Consider the following 17919-nt stretch of genomic DNA (forward strand, 5'->3'; position numbering starts at 1 on the left):
GGATATATATGCAAGTAACAGCTACTTTTAACAGTCATAACATTCATAATTAAATTTTAAGACTTTTTATTATATGCAGAATACTCTTCCCGTGTGCAATGCTCATTGCACTCCTTGCTTTGAACCACTCACATTATAAAAAAAACTGTAAAGATCCATTCATTAACGTCTTACATCTTTCACTAACCTGCACAACAGTCAGTTTTGTACTGCAGTCGTCATGTATTTTTGCTAGTTTTGTTGTTTCGGTACTATTCTCTCCATGAGGTATGAAACGGCCTTTGGTCTGTTTGCGGAGTACGCGTCAGCTGTTCACCTACTGGGGAAAAAAACATTGTTGTCAGAAGTGGGATTCGAACCCACGCCTCCAGAGGAGACTGCGACCTGAACGCTAGCTGCCGAAGGATAGTCCGACAATATTTCGAAAATGTCAAGCAATGTTGAACTGCACAGCCAATCGCGTCGAAGCGCTATAACATTTGGGCCAATCGCATCGAAGCGCTATAACATTTCCAGCCAATCAAAAAGCGCGATTCTTAACATTTTCTTAACATTCGTGACATTTGACCAATCAGAGTACACGGGGATGTCGACGGCGCGTTGCCGCGCATCACCGCTAGGTGGAGGGGTCAGCGCTTCTAGTCAGGTGTCAATCAAATTGCCGAACCGCGCCGAAGGTGTACGAAAGAATGGCATAATCCTCAGGGGGCGTGTCAAAGGTCAAAAAAGTTCAGTACCGAAGTTCATGACCAGCGAGCATCATCGCCGCGCGGAGATCAGCATCATTTCACGGAGGACATCACTTTTGTTGATCAAATACAGCGGATTACGACAGGTAAGAGATTATCATCTAATTGCATTTTTTTTTTTTTTTAATTAGCGTGTCGTTTTTAATTATTCTTTCAAAACTGTTTCATCGAACTCGAGGAAAAATGTCTGGCAAACAATACAAATCGCATAAAGCGATGTCGGACGCTGAATGGATTTCGCGTCTTAAAAAGTTTGCCAGAACAGGAATTTGGCCATCAAATGAGGGTAACAGGCCAGCTCCTCGACAGAAGAAGTGGTTCCAGATTTATCAAAGGGTGAGTGAGTGTTTGTTACCTTTGCATGACTGAGAAATAAAAAAAGACTGTTTGTTGACTTGCATAATCGAACATTATTAGTATCTTTGTTTAATGTATTTGCATAACAGAACAACACACAAGGCTTCAGTACAAACATGTACCTGATCCCATTCATTAGAGCAATGCAATGTGATGGCTTACACCACTGTAAACCAGGTGTCATAATTGTTTATAGACATTTATGTAGATAATGTTGCAGGTATTTTGAGATTTATGTTCATGAAAAGCTACAGGAAAGATGTTTGTGTACTGGGAAATTCAGAGATTTGAGAAGGTGGGGGAAGGGATGGTGAATGAATGATGGTGGTTTGAAGGTGTGAAATGTTCCTCTCTTGTTTGTCTCTCCTTTAAAGAAAGATGCCAGCTGTAACATTATATATAAAATAAATAGTGACTCATGTCCTAGAAATGAATGTATTAATTATGAATGTAATGCTCTTTTAAGGGACTCACTTGTATGCATTACATTTGTTATAATGCTTACAGATTGAGAAATGTCCGATGCAGTCTCGTGGCCAGACAACCTTGCTTGGAGGTGTGCTGAAATGCATCTGTGGTTTTCACACTCCAAAGGTAACATTACTGTAGCAAGTATTTTTTGTTAGTATTATTTACTGAAATAGTTTTCTTTAAGAATTGTTATATGTATTTTTTTTTTTTTGGTTGTCTTAAGCACCCCACTGTCTCTACTGGACCAGCAGAAAGGGCGGTGGAACAAACTGCTGCTGCTGGAACAGCAAAGAAGGCCATGGGGACAAATCAGCCTGGCACCCCGCCCCAGCCCCAGCCTACTGCACCCGTGGCAAAAATAGTTGCACCACAGTTGTCAATGGTAAGAATTACAATTTAATTTTTTTAAAGCATTGAAGTATGTGTTCAGTTCAAATTCGAGGAAGTACAGAAAGTAAGAATAAAAAAAAGAAAAAGCAAGAAAACTATGAGAGGGTGGCTTAGACCTGCTAATTTTCACACCTTTTGTACAATGGGGGCAGTTGCTGTCTGCTGATTGGTCGGTTTGAATGTCTCAGATTTGGTTTAAGTCACATGGTCAAGGATAAAAGAGAAATGTAACCTGTGTGCTTTCTCTCTTTCATCTCTGGGCTCTACTCTTGGATTGCCCTCTTCCTCTCTAACTGAGCTCTGCCTGGGTTGAAGGTCGCTGAGCTAGACTCATGTCCCTCATGGCATCTCTCTCTGTACTTCTCATGTGGTAAAGCTACATTTTCTCTTTTTCATTCTCTATCTCAGGTAACATTCCACATACACACTGGCTATTATTAATTGTACACGTTAATTATTCCATCATGCAAATACTTTGTAGCTATTTCAAGAGTAACCTAAGTCAGTGCTGCTAATAAATCATTCTGCTTATGGACTACATTTCCGTTCTGAAAGAAGTGTTTTTACCTGAAGGCTGCATTTACTTAAAATAGTAATATTTATATAAATAGTAATAAATGCTATTATCACACATTCTGTCTTCTCACTGAAATGTCAATTTTTTGCCCCTTTTTAGTTTACCAAACCAAGATTTACTGGCTCTCACATTGCTGCAGCAAAGCCAAATCTTAGTGTGGCCAGGAGACCTTCTCAGGTTCAAGTCCAGCCCAGCGCAGCAGTGTCTAGTGCCTCAGTACCAAGCACCACCGTCTCTGTAAGTACTAACATAATCAACATTGTATTTTATGAAGACACATTTCATGTTCCATTCTATCTAAATGATTAAACTTTTTAAAAATATCTTTAATACCAGAAGACCATATTTTAATAAAGGAAAAAGCAATATTATGTAGAATAAATAGATTTCATACAAACTACCATTCAAAAGTTTTTTTTAAAGAAATTGATAGTTTTATTGAACAAGGAGGCATTAAATTGGTCAAAAATCTCAGTAAAGACATTTAATGTTACATAAGATTTCTATTCAATACATAATGTTACAAAGGATTTCTATTTTGAAAAAATGCTGTTAATTCTGAAAACACCTCTGTAATGCAGTTTTATTAAGCATCAGCCATTTTCACATTTTCAACTAATAGTAAAAAATGTTTATGTTCAAGACAATGATTTCTGAAGGATCATATAACACTGAAGACTGGAGTAATGATGCTGAAAATTTGTTCTTGCCACCATAGAAATAAATTACATTTCACAATTTTAAATTGTAGTAATGTTTCACAATTTAACAATTTTTTATATTTGTTACTGTTTTTACTGTATTTTTGATCAAATGCAACCTTGGTGAGCAGAATAGGTTTCTTTTATAAACATTTGGACCCCAAACTTTTAAACTGTAGTATATGATTTAATCTAGGATGAGTTAAAGTTATTATGTTATATTTACAAAATCTATTATATTTCACTTCATGATTGTACAGACACTAGATCCTCAAGTTCCAGCCCCTGTCCCCAGAGCCACTGCAGATGTGTCCAGTCCTGCACAGCCATGCAGTATTGTCTCAGTAAGTAATTTCTTATTCTGTTGGTCTAAAAATTTAGTAAATCAGCTGTCGCCAGAAATCTACAGTCAAAATATTATCATAATGTAAATTGAGTTGACTTGATACTAATTTACTAATTATAAACAATGTGTAGAAGTTAACATATTCATGTGTCAAAATAAAGAGAGATTGTTTGAAAAATTACAGAAAATAATATTATTTTATATATTAAACAGGATTTCAGAATATAATTTTTTTTGTTCCTTTTTTGGATGACAGCATTGGATAATATAAAGTTATCAGTTTCATTGTCATACTAATCACTGTAATACCATTGAAGGTATTCAAGTAAAAACTATAATTACAATGATAATTTTATGTGAAAGAAGTGATGGATTAAAATAAAATGCTTATTAAATAAATTGCCTTCCTTGACTAAATGTTTTGTCTTTTTTTCCTTAACAGACAGCTCCTTCTGGGTCATTATTGCAAGCTCCATCTGTAGTTCCACTTCCTCGTTTGTGGTCGGAGACCTTGCCACCAGAGGATCACAAGTGGATTGGCAAAAGGCTTTTCAAAATGGGATCCAAGGGAAAGCCAGAGCTTCGTGATAACCTCCAGCTCTGGTATTACCCACCACAGCCAGCACTTATCTATAATCAGGCTCCAGCTCCAGACAGATTCTTTTGTCATTCTCTTCTGCTGTGGATGCCATACAAGCTGTGGAGGGTAAAGATTCTCTGTCCCAATCCTGCCTGCGGACAACATCAGCTGACAGGAGGCGGTCTGCACAAAAGAGCCCGGCAGGTTCTAGACATTGACAGAACATATAACATGGTCACAGAAACCCTCATCTGTACCAAGTGTAGAGCCTCGCATGTGTCCTGGAGTCATGCCGTCCTGCAACAGCTAGATCTGGGCCATCGTTCTGAGTTTCAGGTCATCCTCACAAGGAAGTAAGTACACTTTCATTCCTCATCCAGTTGTTAGCCCATCATCACATATATATGCAAATACTAATATCAAAAATCAAATATCTAAAATATATGAATGTGTGGATTTCGCTTTTCCTAAGGTATGCCTGTGATATGCGGGTCATCCGGCTCCTGCGTGAGCGTGGCTTAGGCAACAGCCCCACGCGGGTGATCAAGCAGCTGCGTGAAAACCACAGCGAGCAGTGGCTTCATCGTCTGGCCCGGTACACCACCCAATGTGTTGACTTCCTCAATCAACCCGGGGTGATGCCGGTAAAGTTCCAGGAGCCCCCAGAGCCTACAGTGGTCCCAAGCTGCAAGTGGCTGCTCACTGTTTACAGCCAAGACATCCTGACAAGGCTGGATGAAATCCATGCAAGGATAACATCCACTTATGGCTCTGTCTTGAAGATGGATTCCACTAAAAAGGTTAGTTGTGGATTTTTGTTTATTAATGCTGTTGTTTATATACATCACTGTATCTGTATTTTACATGGTGTGATGTTTGATTACATTTACAGCGTAACTTCATATCATCTCTTATTACAGATCACCAAGAAGCTGGCTGGGACAGCGAGGGGAACGGGACACTGGCTTACCTCTGTTGGCAACGAGTTTGGTCAGGTGCTCATAAGTGTGCTGACAGCCCAGGAAGGAGCAGGACTGGACATGATGGTAGACGGTCTGGTGAAAAGATACCAGCAGGCTGGTGTGGATCCACCTGCTGTGTTGTACGTGGACTGTGGGTGCTGCACCGAGGTGGGCGAGACCAAGCTGAAAACCAGATTCAGAGGCTGGCCAGATCTCGTGATACGCTTGGACATCTGGCATTTTATGCGCAGGATTGCCCTGGGGTGTACAACTGATGCCCATCAGCTGTACCCGATCTTCATGTCACGGCTATCAGCGTGCATCTTTGAATGGGATGCGGCTGATGTCTCTATGCTTCGCAAAGCAAAGAGAGAGCTGTTGATGTCCCAGGGTTGGCCTGCACTGACAGATGAAGATGTGAGCAAGCATCTGACCAGGGAGGAGCTGGCTCTACATTGCCGGAGGAGGACCTGTGGAGAGGAGACTACCATCCTTCTCCTTGAACGACTGCTTGCAGAGCTCCTGAGCAGCAAGGGCAACGACTCCCTGGGTGTTTCTCTTCTGGACCGAGAAAGGATGGAGCACATCTGGAGTGTCCAGAAGAAGCACGTTAAGTGTATCCAAGACCCCCCTGGTGTTGCGCTCTATACAGAGACAGGGAGCTTAACCAAGGGAGGTGTGCTTCTGAAGACATACAGATGTGCCAGAGGCTCCACTTCTCTCGAATCCTTTCATTTACACCTGAACCGTTTCATCCCAGGTACATCTTTGTCACACACACTGCGCATATGTACAGAAAGAACATTAAGTGTCTTTGTGTGTTTATTTAACACTCCCTAAAACTGTTGTGTCTGTTTACAGGGACCAGTGCAAACAGTCTGAACTTTCAGATTTATTTGCTGGAGGGTCTACACAGGTGGAACCAGGATCGGGAGGCGGCTTCCCTGTCATCGGAGCCATCAGCTTTACGCAGCTACACAGGAGAACTTGTTCACTGTGTTAACAGCAATTATGAAAAGCTGTTTGGGAGGAAAGTGGTCCCCATGTTTTGTCCCCCTGCACGTTACACCGGTAAGAGAATTTATTATTGTTAATTAACTTGCAATTCAATAATCTCAGTCGATATTTTATATTTAAGCCTATAAAGTCAGCATGATCAACTTTTTCTTGAAACATGCCCTCTGTCATCTGATTAATATTTTCTATCAAGTAAAAGGCCTTTCAGTATAATTGTACAAATGTCTACCTTTAGCTCATACTTAACGTGTCATTTTGCTGTGAAATCTTTATTATTAGAAAGTAATTATTAGTAACATTTGGTGACATTTACTGTACTGAAGCAACTTTACTTAGGTTTACTTGATTAGAAAAACCAAGTTACATGTAAGTATCAAATATGCTCATCAGGTTTTTGAGGAACATTTATTTGTATGTCTCTCAGTCATCATTGTATTGCATTGCATTATATGTTTTGCCCCCACAGTTATAGGTTTCTGGCCTCTGAATAATTTTTTTTTTCTCCTCGACTATGAGCTACATGTTTTCACACTATTACACTATATGAGCTACTACAAATGCCTTATGTATCAAATATGATACACAACAATTTTATTTCATCCGTTTGTTTATTGTTTTTATTCCAGGTGAGCTCATTGGAGTGCAGTATCTGTTCCAGCAGACTGGTCAGGCACTGCAGGACATGAACCCAGACTCTGAGGAGACTGCAGAACTCATCGAGGACCTTAATGTGGAGGAACGAGATGAAGATGAGGGCTTCTGTGACATCAGCGAGGATCACACCATTGCTGATCCAGAGGTTGTTCTGTCACCACCCTCCTCCACACTGACACTGGCTTCTTCCACCCTGGTCACCAGCAGTGACACGGCTGTACTGGGCTCCACATCCCCTTCACTGGTCCCTGGCCCCACACTGTCTCCTTCATCACCTGGACCCTCAGGGACTGCTGTCTCACCTGTTCCCTCTGAAACGTCTGTTTCACCACTCCCCTCAGAGCCAGAGGATGCTGGTCAGGATGATGATGAAGAGACGGTAAGTGCCATTCCTCTGTATTTCTTTCAAATAAACTAGAATAATTCAAACAAGGATGGACCAACATCTACTGCTTTAAATCCAAACTTTGCTCAGATTTTCAACTAAAGTCATTAGTAGGCAACAAAGATGCATTGAGTCAAATCTCAAGTTTTATTTTGTTAGTGCTTTGTACTATACAGAATGTGTTTAACAGCTTCACATTGATAAACAGGAAAATAACAGAATCAATGGAACTAATTATGGAACTATGCATCAAAGAAATGTGATTATATTTTAAATTAAATTAAATATAAATTATATTTTGTGCTTGTGTTTTCGAAAAGGCTGTTGACTACCAAAATGTCCCGGGATATCAACATGTGGACAGGCTGTCAGAATATCTGGTGGAGCTCCGGGGTTACACAGCCCTCAGCCTGACCAATCAGGAAGCCAACACCATAATTGCACTTTGGCAGAACCTGGATGACCGAGACAAGCAACGGGTGGTGTATGCAGCTCGACACCAGAAGAGACTGCTGAGTGGACGCTTCAGAGTACCAAAGACGCCCACTAAAACCCCTGGAGTAGAGAGCACTACCAGAAGTGTGCTGGGTGCAAGCAGCGCACCTGCTCAGTGGCCTGACTGTTGCCGTCTGGTGGAGACCATCTTCATCAGGCTTTGCACTATTCACCCAAGCCCCAAAAGAAAAGGCAAGGGATCACTGTCGAGATGGTCTCTGATCCTCCAAGACTACAGAAGGATAAGGCAGCTTGTACTGGGCAACAGCTTGGTGATGGGAGGAACCTCAATGCAGCTGGTGGAGGTTAACCAGAACACCCTGATTCAGTGGTACAACAACAGACAGAAAAAGCAGGAGCTGTCTGTGCTGCTTCAGGGCATTCAGTTGCCTCAGACCCTCCCTGAAGCTCAGGAACCTCTCCAGGCTGCCAAACGCCCACGGATTGAGCCAGAACAACCAGCGGAGCAGCACCAGTACAAGCTACCAGAGAGTACAGCAGGTCAGGCAAAGCAGAGGCAGACTTCTACTGGACGACCCCCTCTAAGACCCAAGGCACCAGCACAGAGTCCTATGTTGGTTACGCCATCAGCACCTGGAGCATCAGCGCAGATGGTACCCAACATACTTATACCAGCAGCACCATGTTTTCAGGGTGTGCCGATGCTTCAGGGTGTGCCAGTGTTCCAGGGTCTGCAAATGGTTCAAAGACTCCCGATGGTCCAGGGAATGCCAGTGGTTCATGGTATGCCGATGCTTCAGGGAATCCCAATGGTTCAGGGGATGTCAATGATACAGCCACAGTTACAGCCTACAGTTGTGCAGGGCACCAGTTTACAACCTGCTACACCAGCTGCCAGCCCCCAAGCCATGCCCAAGAGACCCTACAAGAGAACTGTAGAGGCAAACACTTGCAAGAAGTGCGGGCAGTTCAAAACAAGTGCAACGGGACATAGCCAGTACAGGGGCCGGGTGTACTGCCCACAGACTGAGACTGTTACAAAAGAACAGTGGTTAGAGGAAATGCGGCGAACCGTTCCCAAATAATGTATATATTTGTATTTATTGTAGTGTTGTATATAGTTGTTTAAATATAGTTCACTATTGTTAATGTTTGTGTTGAACATTATTTAACTTTTTGTTTTTTAAACATTAATATTTTTTAAACTTTTTATTTACTGTTTTTAAACCCTTTTCATTTAACTTATTTAGTGTTTTTGAAAACTTGATATTTACCGTTTTATTTACCTTTTAATTTACTGTTTGAAAACTTATTTAATATTCATTACTGTTCTGTTAGCATAATTGTAAAATAAAAAACAAATTAGCAAATTATTGCTTTTTGATTTCTACTTTTATTTTCATTTTATCTCCCTTTTAATTTATTGTTGTTTGAAAACTTATTTAACATTTAATTTAATTCATTTAATACTTGTTACTGTTCTGTTGGCATAATTGTAAAATAAAAACAAATTGGCAAATGATTGCTCTTTTAATTTTACTTTCGTAACACTATTTCATCAGTACACTGCAACAATAAAACATGTCTATAAAAAGATAATTTGTACATTTTGTCATTCTTGTCACAGACATTTTTCAGCATATTAATTACTATTTTGCATTTTTTTTCATTAGAAATAACAGATTTGTGTCTGAATAAATTGAATAAATATCAACACAACAACTACAAATAACAATAATACGATTAATCAGAATAAATATCAATACAATAACTAATAATAACAACAAAAACACATTTACATTGGTATACTTTAATTTTCATGAAAGAATATCCAACAAAGTACATATGTTCATTTTATTAACCTTGAAACTTCCTTTATTTAATGAAATTAACAATATTACAAAAACGTGTCTTTAGCTGGATTCGAACCCCGGTCTTGGTGAGCACCTGCAATAGGAAACAGTGTAATTAAAATGCGCGATTTTCCCGCATGAAGAAGCCGGAAAATGTATCACTGCACGCATGCTAAGGAAGAACTGTCTTTGAACGTCAAATTTCACCCTCTCTTTTCTTCATTTCTCTTTTCTCTTCTTCCCCTTCTCTTTTTCTTTCTTCCCCCTCTTCTTCCCTTCTTCCCCATCTTTGACGGACTATTGTTCCCCAGCTTGAACGCAGCGCCTTAGACCGCTCGGCCATCCTGACACACAGTGCTAACTAGGATGTTTTGCCCTCTAGTGGTGTGAATGCACAGCGTTTAAAACTACTTTCACTTTTCTCATTTATATTTACTGTTTTCTTAATGTAACAGTCAAAAACAGCAATGCGTACAATTCATATATGACATAAAAGCAACACAGAATTTTTACCCTGTAACATATAGCGTGGTCATTTCTATATTTTGTGGGATTCAGTAAAGCTACGATAAAAACTGAAAAATAATTCTAAACCTATGAGCAGTGACTGAAATAAACTTTTCCATTTAGGGGTGACTTTTTGTTTCTTATATTGATTCCCAGGGCGATTGATTTAACTTTATAAGGGAGTTTTCTAACCCTATTAAATTTAACAATGAGGAAGTTAAACATTAGGTAGCAAAACTGATGACACCAATCAGAATCTCTGCATCCTAACAACGGAGAGAGGAGCGAGCTGAACGAATAATATACATGGGTTTTATACTTACTAGTGCTGGGCGATAAATCGATTTTATCGATTAACACGAATGTGTAATTTATGTCGACTTGTTTGAATGAAAATCGGTTTTCTCTTTAACATCTGCCGACGCGCCCCTCTGGGCTCCCGTAGTTTTGAATGGGCTCAGCCGGCATCATGACAATCGCTTGCTTTTTAATCGATCGCTTTTTAGTTTCACTTTCACTTTCGAGATTCGCGATTGCACATACTCCGTTTATACTGTGGAGTGGCAGTACTTACTACACATTTTACAAGATTAGATGTTTGTCAATGGTGCTCAGGATCTGCAAATCATTCGTCATCGTCCTGCCAAAAAACAACCTACAGAGACTAATTTTTACATTTAATGCTGTTGAATGTTTTGTTTGCACTTTATCATAACTACCTATCTACTGAATAGCAAGATGTTAAACTTGTGTTTAAAGAAAACTTATCAAAAAGGGTCACATAATTTAATGTTTTATGTTATGTTACGTTATGTTATGTTGTGTTACATTTTCACTGTTTACAATGGCAAGGTCTGCCATCTTGTCTTTTTGGCTTCTTGTTTCTGATTACACTTTAACCCCAGATCAAATCTCAGACGGGGAAATCAAAACAAAATAAAGTTAAAACTTGTTTTGAAAAATTTCTGTCATCTGCAGATTGATTTTAAGTAGGGGGAAAAACATTTATTTAAAAAGTAAAATTTTAAAATTGATTTAAATCTGGGATTCTTTTCTTCGGCCATATCGCCCAGCCCTAATACTTATACATTCACTATAATTACAGTACAGTACCAGTACATTAGATGATGGAAATTTCACTATTCTATATGTACAGTAAACTGTAGCACATGTTGTACACCTTCAAACGTGTGACTGTCAAATTTTATTTGTAACCATTTTTTGTGTGAAAAATTAAATGAGAAATGACTGCCTAGAGATATAGCTAGTCTTGTGTCAGGAGACCAGGAAACTGCTATAGTACTGTATACTAGGGCTGGGCAAAAAAAAGAAAAAAAAGAATCGCTTTTTCGATTAATAATTTTTTTAAATGACATTGATTCGATACCGATTCTCAAAATCCACGAATCGATCTTTTCCTGTATTTATTTCAGAAAACATTTAAAACAAGATCTGATTAATGTGAATCTTATCATTAGTGTTTTCCACTAGATGTCACCCTCTTATTTACCTTGAGCGATGTTACAACAGAAACCCGTCATTCATTCAGAGCTTATCATGGCGGAGATACTGTGGACAACAACCAAGAACAAAGCAATATGCGTGATATGCAATGCTCAGGTAAAATTCTATAATAATACTACAATTCTGCAGAAGCATTTGACATCACGCATAAGGCGGCATGATTTCCGCAATGAATGAATAGCAGATGGAGCAGACGTACGATTTTGTTTACTACATACTTTCTAAAGCGCGGACTACACTCGCGGTGTTTTCAGCTTCTGCCGTCTCACTATTTGACGATAAAACACAAGAATATCATCTCCAGCTGCTCTGAGAGTCACTTCACTAGGATTGTACCATTTAATTTGAGAAATCTACCTTCATATCACATACACAGCAGCTGCAAGTTCCTCACAGCAACCAGTCAAAATAAAAGTTGTTTAACGTGCAGAAACTGTGTCAGAAATATTACTATTTAGCAGTCTTAAGACTCAATGTAACAACAATGCTACTACTACTAATAATAATAAATATTAATAAAGGAATAAATCACATTTGTTTTCATTTTAATTTTAACAGTAAACCTCTGTTGTGCAGCACTTTGTTTGCCAAAACATAAAGGGGTTTAATTTTTAGGATAAATGATGATAAATTTGATTTGGATAAATTAAATGAATGTTTTATGCCTTCATCTGATTACCAGAAAAAATAAGAGCATTTTATAGGGACCGATTTTTGTTTAAAAAAAGGGCCTTATACAAAAAAAGGAATAGGTTTAAAATACAGGCCTGTGGCTCTTCATTTCTTTTCATTAATTCACCATTTGTAAACTGATGTTTACTGTTTTTTTCTTTTTAGAACTATCAATTGTATTTGTATTAAAACTATATTCACTGAATGTAATAAAAAAAAATCGAGAATCGAATCGAGACCACCTGAATCAATACCCAGCCCTACTGTAAGAAAATTTGACCAAATGTGCAGAGGATGCTGAATTTACTTTTTTTATTTAATTTTTTTACTGTACTGTATTGTGGTGCATACCAAGTTCATATACAATTCTTTGGTATTTGAACTTTTCTAGTGTTTTTCATCTACTGCAAGATTACTTTACAGTAGTAAAATAAATGATCTGTTCCCAAAAGTTCATAGCTGAATTATTATTATAAGTATTATCTGTAATTTAATTTATGTTGTATACTGTAATAGACATTGAGCTGCAAAAATGATTCCTGAATCCTAATAAGAGTTTTTTATTAAGTGTTATTGATCTCATGAGTGTTCACTGGGCAGGAAAGTAATCTGTGTATTTGAATTGTGTGTAAGCATTTAAGAATACCTGTATTAACTAGATTAAAAAGTTTGAAAGACAAATTTATGCTGGCTTGTCTTAAAGTCTTGTTTAAGAAACATATTAGATGTTCTATATGTTTGCTAAAGTGTTGCTAGGATATTCTGGGTGGTTGCTAGGCTCTTGCTATGCAGTTGCTGCAGATGTTGCTAGACTACTGATAGTGTCTTCTGGGTGATTACAGACATTCCCACCTCTGGTAATAATAGAAAATCAAACATTGTTTTCAAAACTGATCCAGTTTCAATGCTTAGATATTATTGTATTTCTTTCTAACCTTAGGAAATTCAAAAGTGTTACTCTTAAACTTGCACTAAAACGTGATTTATACCATCTAAGTAGCCTATGTAATATTAACAGAACCACATCTTCTTTAATGATACAAGCTCAGAAACATTTCTAACCTGTTGAAGTTTATTATGTGTATTGACTTGGTGCCATGATGGATATTGAAATTAGGGGTGTGCTCAAAATATCGATTCTTAGATACATACCGATATAATAAAAAAAGATACAGTATCGATATTCTAGCCCTTAGTATCGATACTCCGCCCAGCCATTAGGGGGCGCAGCGGCGCCCGCGAGTTTCAAAAAACTCATGGAAAATGTTAAAGCAAGATGTAGCATTTAAGTGATTTCATAGTGAAATATGTTATGGCAGTACATGGTGTCACAAAAAAGAATTATAAGAAGATTTAATAAGACGTTAAGAATAATAAGAAGAAGATTTTGTGCTTGTGTGAGCTCAGACTGTAATGTCATGTAATGTAATGTTTATGTTTATTTCATTCATGGATATTTTTTTTTCCCACAAAACTTACTTCATCATCCTCATTCATATAATTTATAAAACCATGATGAAAAGGAGGCAGGATGAAGAATATCTTATATTTCCTGCCCCCTCAAAAAAAAAAAAAAAAAAAAAAAAACGTACCTTGGAACCTGTACCCTTGGAAAGTTAAATGTTGACTTGTGGTAATTTCCAGATTAATACAATTTGTGTACAATTAATCAGAGCACTTAAAGTTGCAAATATTTAAGCAAAATGCACTTTGTTATAATGCACTTTTGTCTTCAATAAATTGAAGAAAAATGCAGAGTTCTGTTTGTTGAGTAAATGTGTTCAGCATTAACTAATTGGCTCTGGCCCATGTATTTTTATTGAATCGTATCGAATCGTGTCACATTGTATCAAATCGTATCGAGACAGCTCTGTATCGAGGTACGTATCGAATCGTGACCTGTGTATCGAGGTATGTATCGTATCGCCAGGTTCTCCAAGGTATACAGCCCTAATTGAAATGCGGTTTATTTTTCATTTTAAACAGTATAGATGATTACTTAACGGTAATGCAATATTTGTGAACACAACTGTGAATGTCAAACAATAAATCTCCAAAAGCTATGCATGGGGGCTTGCTTTACCCCTCACAGACCCTATGCCACCCCTTTGCCACCCTAAAAATTATTTTCTAGATCCGCCCCTGAAATTGATAAATATCCATGGCTCCTGACAACTAGGCCTATATATTGAGTCTTATAAATTGAAACAATTTGTTTGTGCAAGAAAGTGAACGTTATTAACAATTTAACCTGTAATCAATAGCCTCAGGTAAAACTGGAGTAATTGACTCTAAATGATGCAACAAAAAATATGTCTTCATGTTACTCACCCTCATGCTATTCCAAACCTCTATAAGTTTCTTTCTTCTGTAGAAGCCATTGTGAAGAAAACTGGTAACAAAACAGATTACAGTAACCATTTACTTCCATTGTATTGATAATAAAAAAAAAATCGCTGATGCTGGCTGTAAAATTATTTCCAAGCATGATGGCGCATCAAGGCTGTAACCATGCCTTGACCAGTGGGGGGTAGTATAATGCTAGCATGGAAGTAATCATTTTGAACTATTTCCAAAGAATATTTCATATGCACTTTCACTCTTATTTGTAAGCCTAATATGTCGAAAACACCTTCAATTAGGATGGATCACGTAAATTTTACCATATTTTCAATTAAAAATGCCATATTTGAGGAAAAAGTCTAGTAGTTTGCTAACTTTACTCGCTGGATATTACTGTCGATCGATTATCAAATATTAAATGTTTCGCTACTTCCATCTTACTTTGCTAACGACGTTAAAGACGGACGCTCAGTGTTGCCAGATAAATGGACGATTTCCAGGCCAAAAGCTCACAAAAACCCGCCCAAAGCTTTAACTGTCAAAATAATGTGATAGAATATGTCAATTAAAGTTGATAAAGGCCATTTTAACTCCTTAAAACATAATGACAACAAAATAATATAAATATAACGCGCATGTCTGCACCCAGACCCCTCTCAAAAAACCGCCGTCATGCTTTTCCAAAAGAGTTTCTTTCTTCTGTTGAGCACAAAAAAGCCATTCTAAAGAATACTAATAACAAAACCGTTTACGGTAAACATTTAAATCACACTGGATAAATTTCAGCAAGGCCTAAGCTTGTCATGAACGTTTATTGAGTATAATGTGTCGCCACGTTCACAATTTCAATTCAAAACGGCCATATTTGAGGGAAAAGTCGAGTAGTTTGCTACTCGCTGGATATTACTGTTGGTCGGTTAATGTTTCTGTCGTAAATCACTTGTCAAATATTATATGTTTCGCTAATCTTACCTCGCTGACGACTTTAACCACGCTTCAGTAATTCGCGCGCTCTCCTTCTGTTCTGTCAATACTAACCCCGCCTGTTTTGATTTGATTGGCCATCTAAATCAACTTAGCGACTTTTTTCCAAAAAATCGACAAGCGACAAATCTAGCGACTTTTTAGACAAACCTTAAGGAGCCTCTGTGATCTTTGGTACTGCCGCAACGGCGCGAGGTCAGCGCGCACGCGCTGAGTCAACTTAGCAATTTTGTTGCTAAATTTAGCAACTTTTCAGACTACCCTAGCAAAAGCAGTTAGCAACAAATTTAGCAATTTTTAAAATTGATTTTGCAACTTTTGATTAAGTGACTGACAATAAAAATGCACACATTTTCCATCAAAATTACACAAAAAGAGGAAACCAAAGATGCCTAGCAGTACACACATCACGTGAATTAAGTTAGCTGCTATTTGCAATTGTTCAATTTAATAATAATAATTTAATAATTGTTCATGTATGATACACTTTGTTAGTAGCTTGCACCTGTGATTGTTGATCGGTTAGTACTCTGTAGGAAAAATGGAAAAGATACTAGTAATTTTCCAGGACATTATCCATCACCCTGTAACCTGAAAACACTGAGTAATTTTAAAATGCAGGTAAAAAACCAAAACGGAAAATTCTTTCATATTAACATAGTAGATTGTGCCCTATTTTTACAGACTTTTCTTAGAGTGTAGCATACTAACTGCACTGCTTAAAGCATAATTGTTGAGAATGTGTAGTATTACTAGTTTAGTAGCTATTAAAAAACTTAAATTGTAATCATTAAAAAATGTGTTAGTGTTCAATAATTCAATGCATTTAAAAAATACAGTTATTTATTTTTTTATATATTATTTTTTATATATTATTATTTTACAAACAAATTACAAAAAAAAGAAGGTAAAATTACAAGATATTTTGTCTTGTTTTCTGAAAATATTATCCCAATTTTGTTAGTTTTTGCAAAAATATCTCCCAGTGGGGTAAGAAAAATCATCTTTATTCAAAGGCTAAACAAGATTATTTTTTCTTACACTATTGGCAGATATTTAGCTTGTTTTAAGCAAAAATTGGGATAATATTTTATAACATTTAAGTAATTTTACTTGTCAAGTAAACGCATCTTAATTCCAGAATTTGTAGATATTTATAATAAAAAACAAGACAAAAATATTAAGGAAGAAAATATTTTTTTGCAGTGTAAAATATAGTTTTTTTTCCCTGAGATTTGATGTTGTGACAATTTTGCATCGTGATTATGCAATGACGTCACCATGCAATGACATCACAACGTCATTTAGCAACTTTTAGCAACAAATCGACCTTCCTTCCTTTTTCCTTCCTTCCTCTGAAAATTAGCTCACTGCGGACCTCTTTCTCTGTTCAGCGAGGGGCTGAGAGGAGCAGCACATTCAGTTAAAATAGACATTATGTTGCTTCTCTAATTTTACAAACAAATATAGCCGAAATCACAGCACAGGAATTGTCTTTGTCTTGTCTTATCAGACGACGACTCAATTATAAATCAGGATTTTTGTGCACATTACATATTTATTTGGTTGTGTGACAACAGAAACAGTAAAATATATAAATGAAAACAGTTTAATTGAGAATTTGGTTGCATCTGTATGTGTCTGTCTAATAGATCACAATATATTACACCTTTCCATTTAATAATCTTACTCAAACAGCAGTAGTGTCAGATGCTAAAAGTCCTGGTGGCAATACTTCTGATGATTTTGTTTCATTCTGGGCAGATGGGTTAGAAATGCTCTAGGTTGTTAAAATAAATATGGAAGTGGACTGCTGACTTGTTGTCAGACCGTGTTATTTAGTTTGGTCCCCTATCAAATCTTTTTGTGAGGTCTAAACTTTATAGCCTCAGTGTTGAAATTGATGAAAAAAGTGGCATGACGGTGACATTAAAAGCAAATGTAACATCAAGGGTGTTACCGTTCACTTTAGATGTGTTATTGTTGTCAATTATTATTTTTATGTTTTATGCAAAGAACAGAGTTTTCATACTTTTACAACATAATCAGCAAATTCAGTCTGCTTTGCAAGTTACACCCTTGCAACCACAAACTATGAAACTTTACACATCATCAGCAGTTTATTTTATTCCTTCCTTCTCAATAACTTTTAACCAGAGAAACACTGGTATGTTTCTCACTTGTATGACAAAATCTCTTTGATGATAAATCAATGAGAAAGCAAAATCTGTGCTTGTTTCTGTGCGTGGGTATTTTGTCCAGCATTCCTCAGCTTAGTGTCACACACATGTGCAAATAATTTTTTCTCTATATGTAGGTGTGATGGTGTTGATTCTCACCATATAAGCAAGAGAGAGACCCTTTTGTGTGCCTTTGTGGTCAAAAAGTACT

General features: G+C 37.3%; 1 protein-coding gene across 1 annotated transcript; it reads left to right on the forward strand.

Moving 5' to 3' along the window:
• The first annotated feature begins 346 nt into the window (after nt 1–346).
• Nucleotides 347–9167, forward strand: LOC306888620 (uncharacterized protein). The gene is made up of 11 exons (XM_079447053.1): nt 347–1085; nt 1614–1700; nt 1801–1959; nt 2644–2781; nt 3506–3589; nt 4034–4524; nt 4644–4971; nt 5092–5893; nt 5995–6204; nt 6777–7183; nt 7510–9167. Exons 1-11 carry the CDS (start codon nt 933–935, stop codon nt 8728–8730), a joined length of 4080 nt encoding a protein of 1359 aa, XP_079303179.1. The 5' UTR covers nt 347–932; the 3' UTR covers nt 8731–9167.
• Nucleotides 9168–17919: the final 8752 nt, after the last annotated feature.

Source organism: Barbus barbus (genome assembly GCF_936440315.1).
Source record: "Barbus barbus genome assembly, chromosome: 22".
Taxonomy (NCBI): domain Eukaryota; kingdom Metazoa; phylum Chordata; class Actinopteri; order Cypriniformes; family Cyprinidae; genus Barbus; species Barbus barbus.

Bases quoted from the DNA above. Each gene is read 5' to 3' on its own strand.
- LOC306888620 (XM_079447053.1), top strand. From the start codon at position 933: ATGTCTGGCAAACAATACAAATCGCATAAAGCGATGTCGGACGCTGAA. The intron at 5,894-5,994 runs GTACATCTTTGT...GTCTGTTTACAG, and splicing joins CCTGAACCGTTTCATCCCAG to GGACCAGTGCAAACAGTCTG. The intron at 7,184-7,509 runs GTAAGTGCCATT...GTTTTCGAAAAG, and splicing joins AGGATGATGATGAAGAGACG to GCTGTTGACTACCAAAATGT.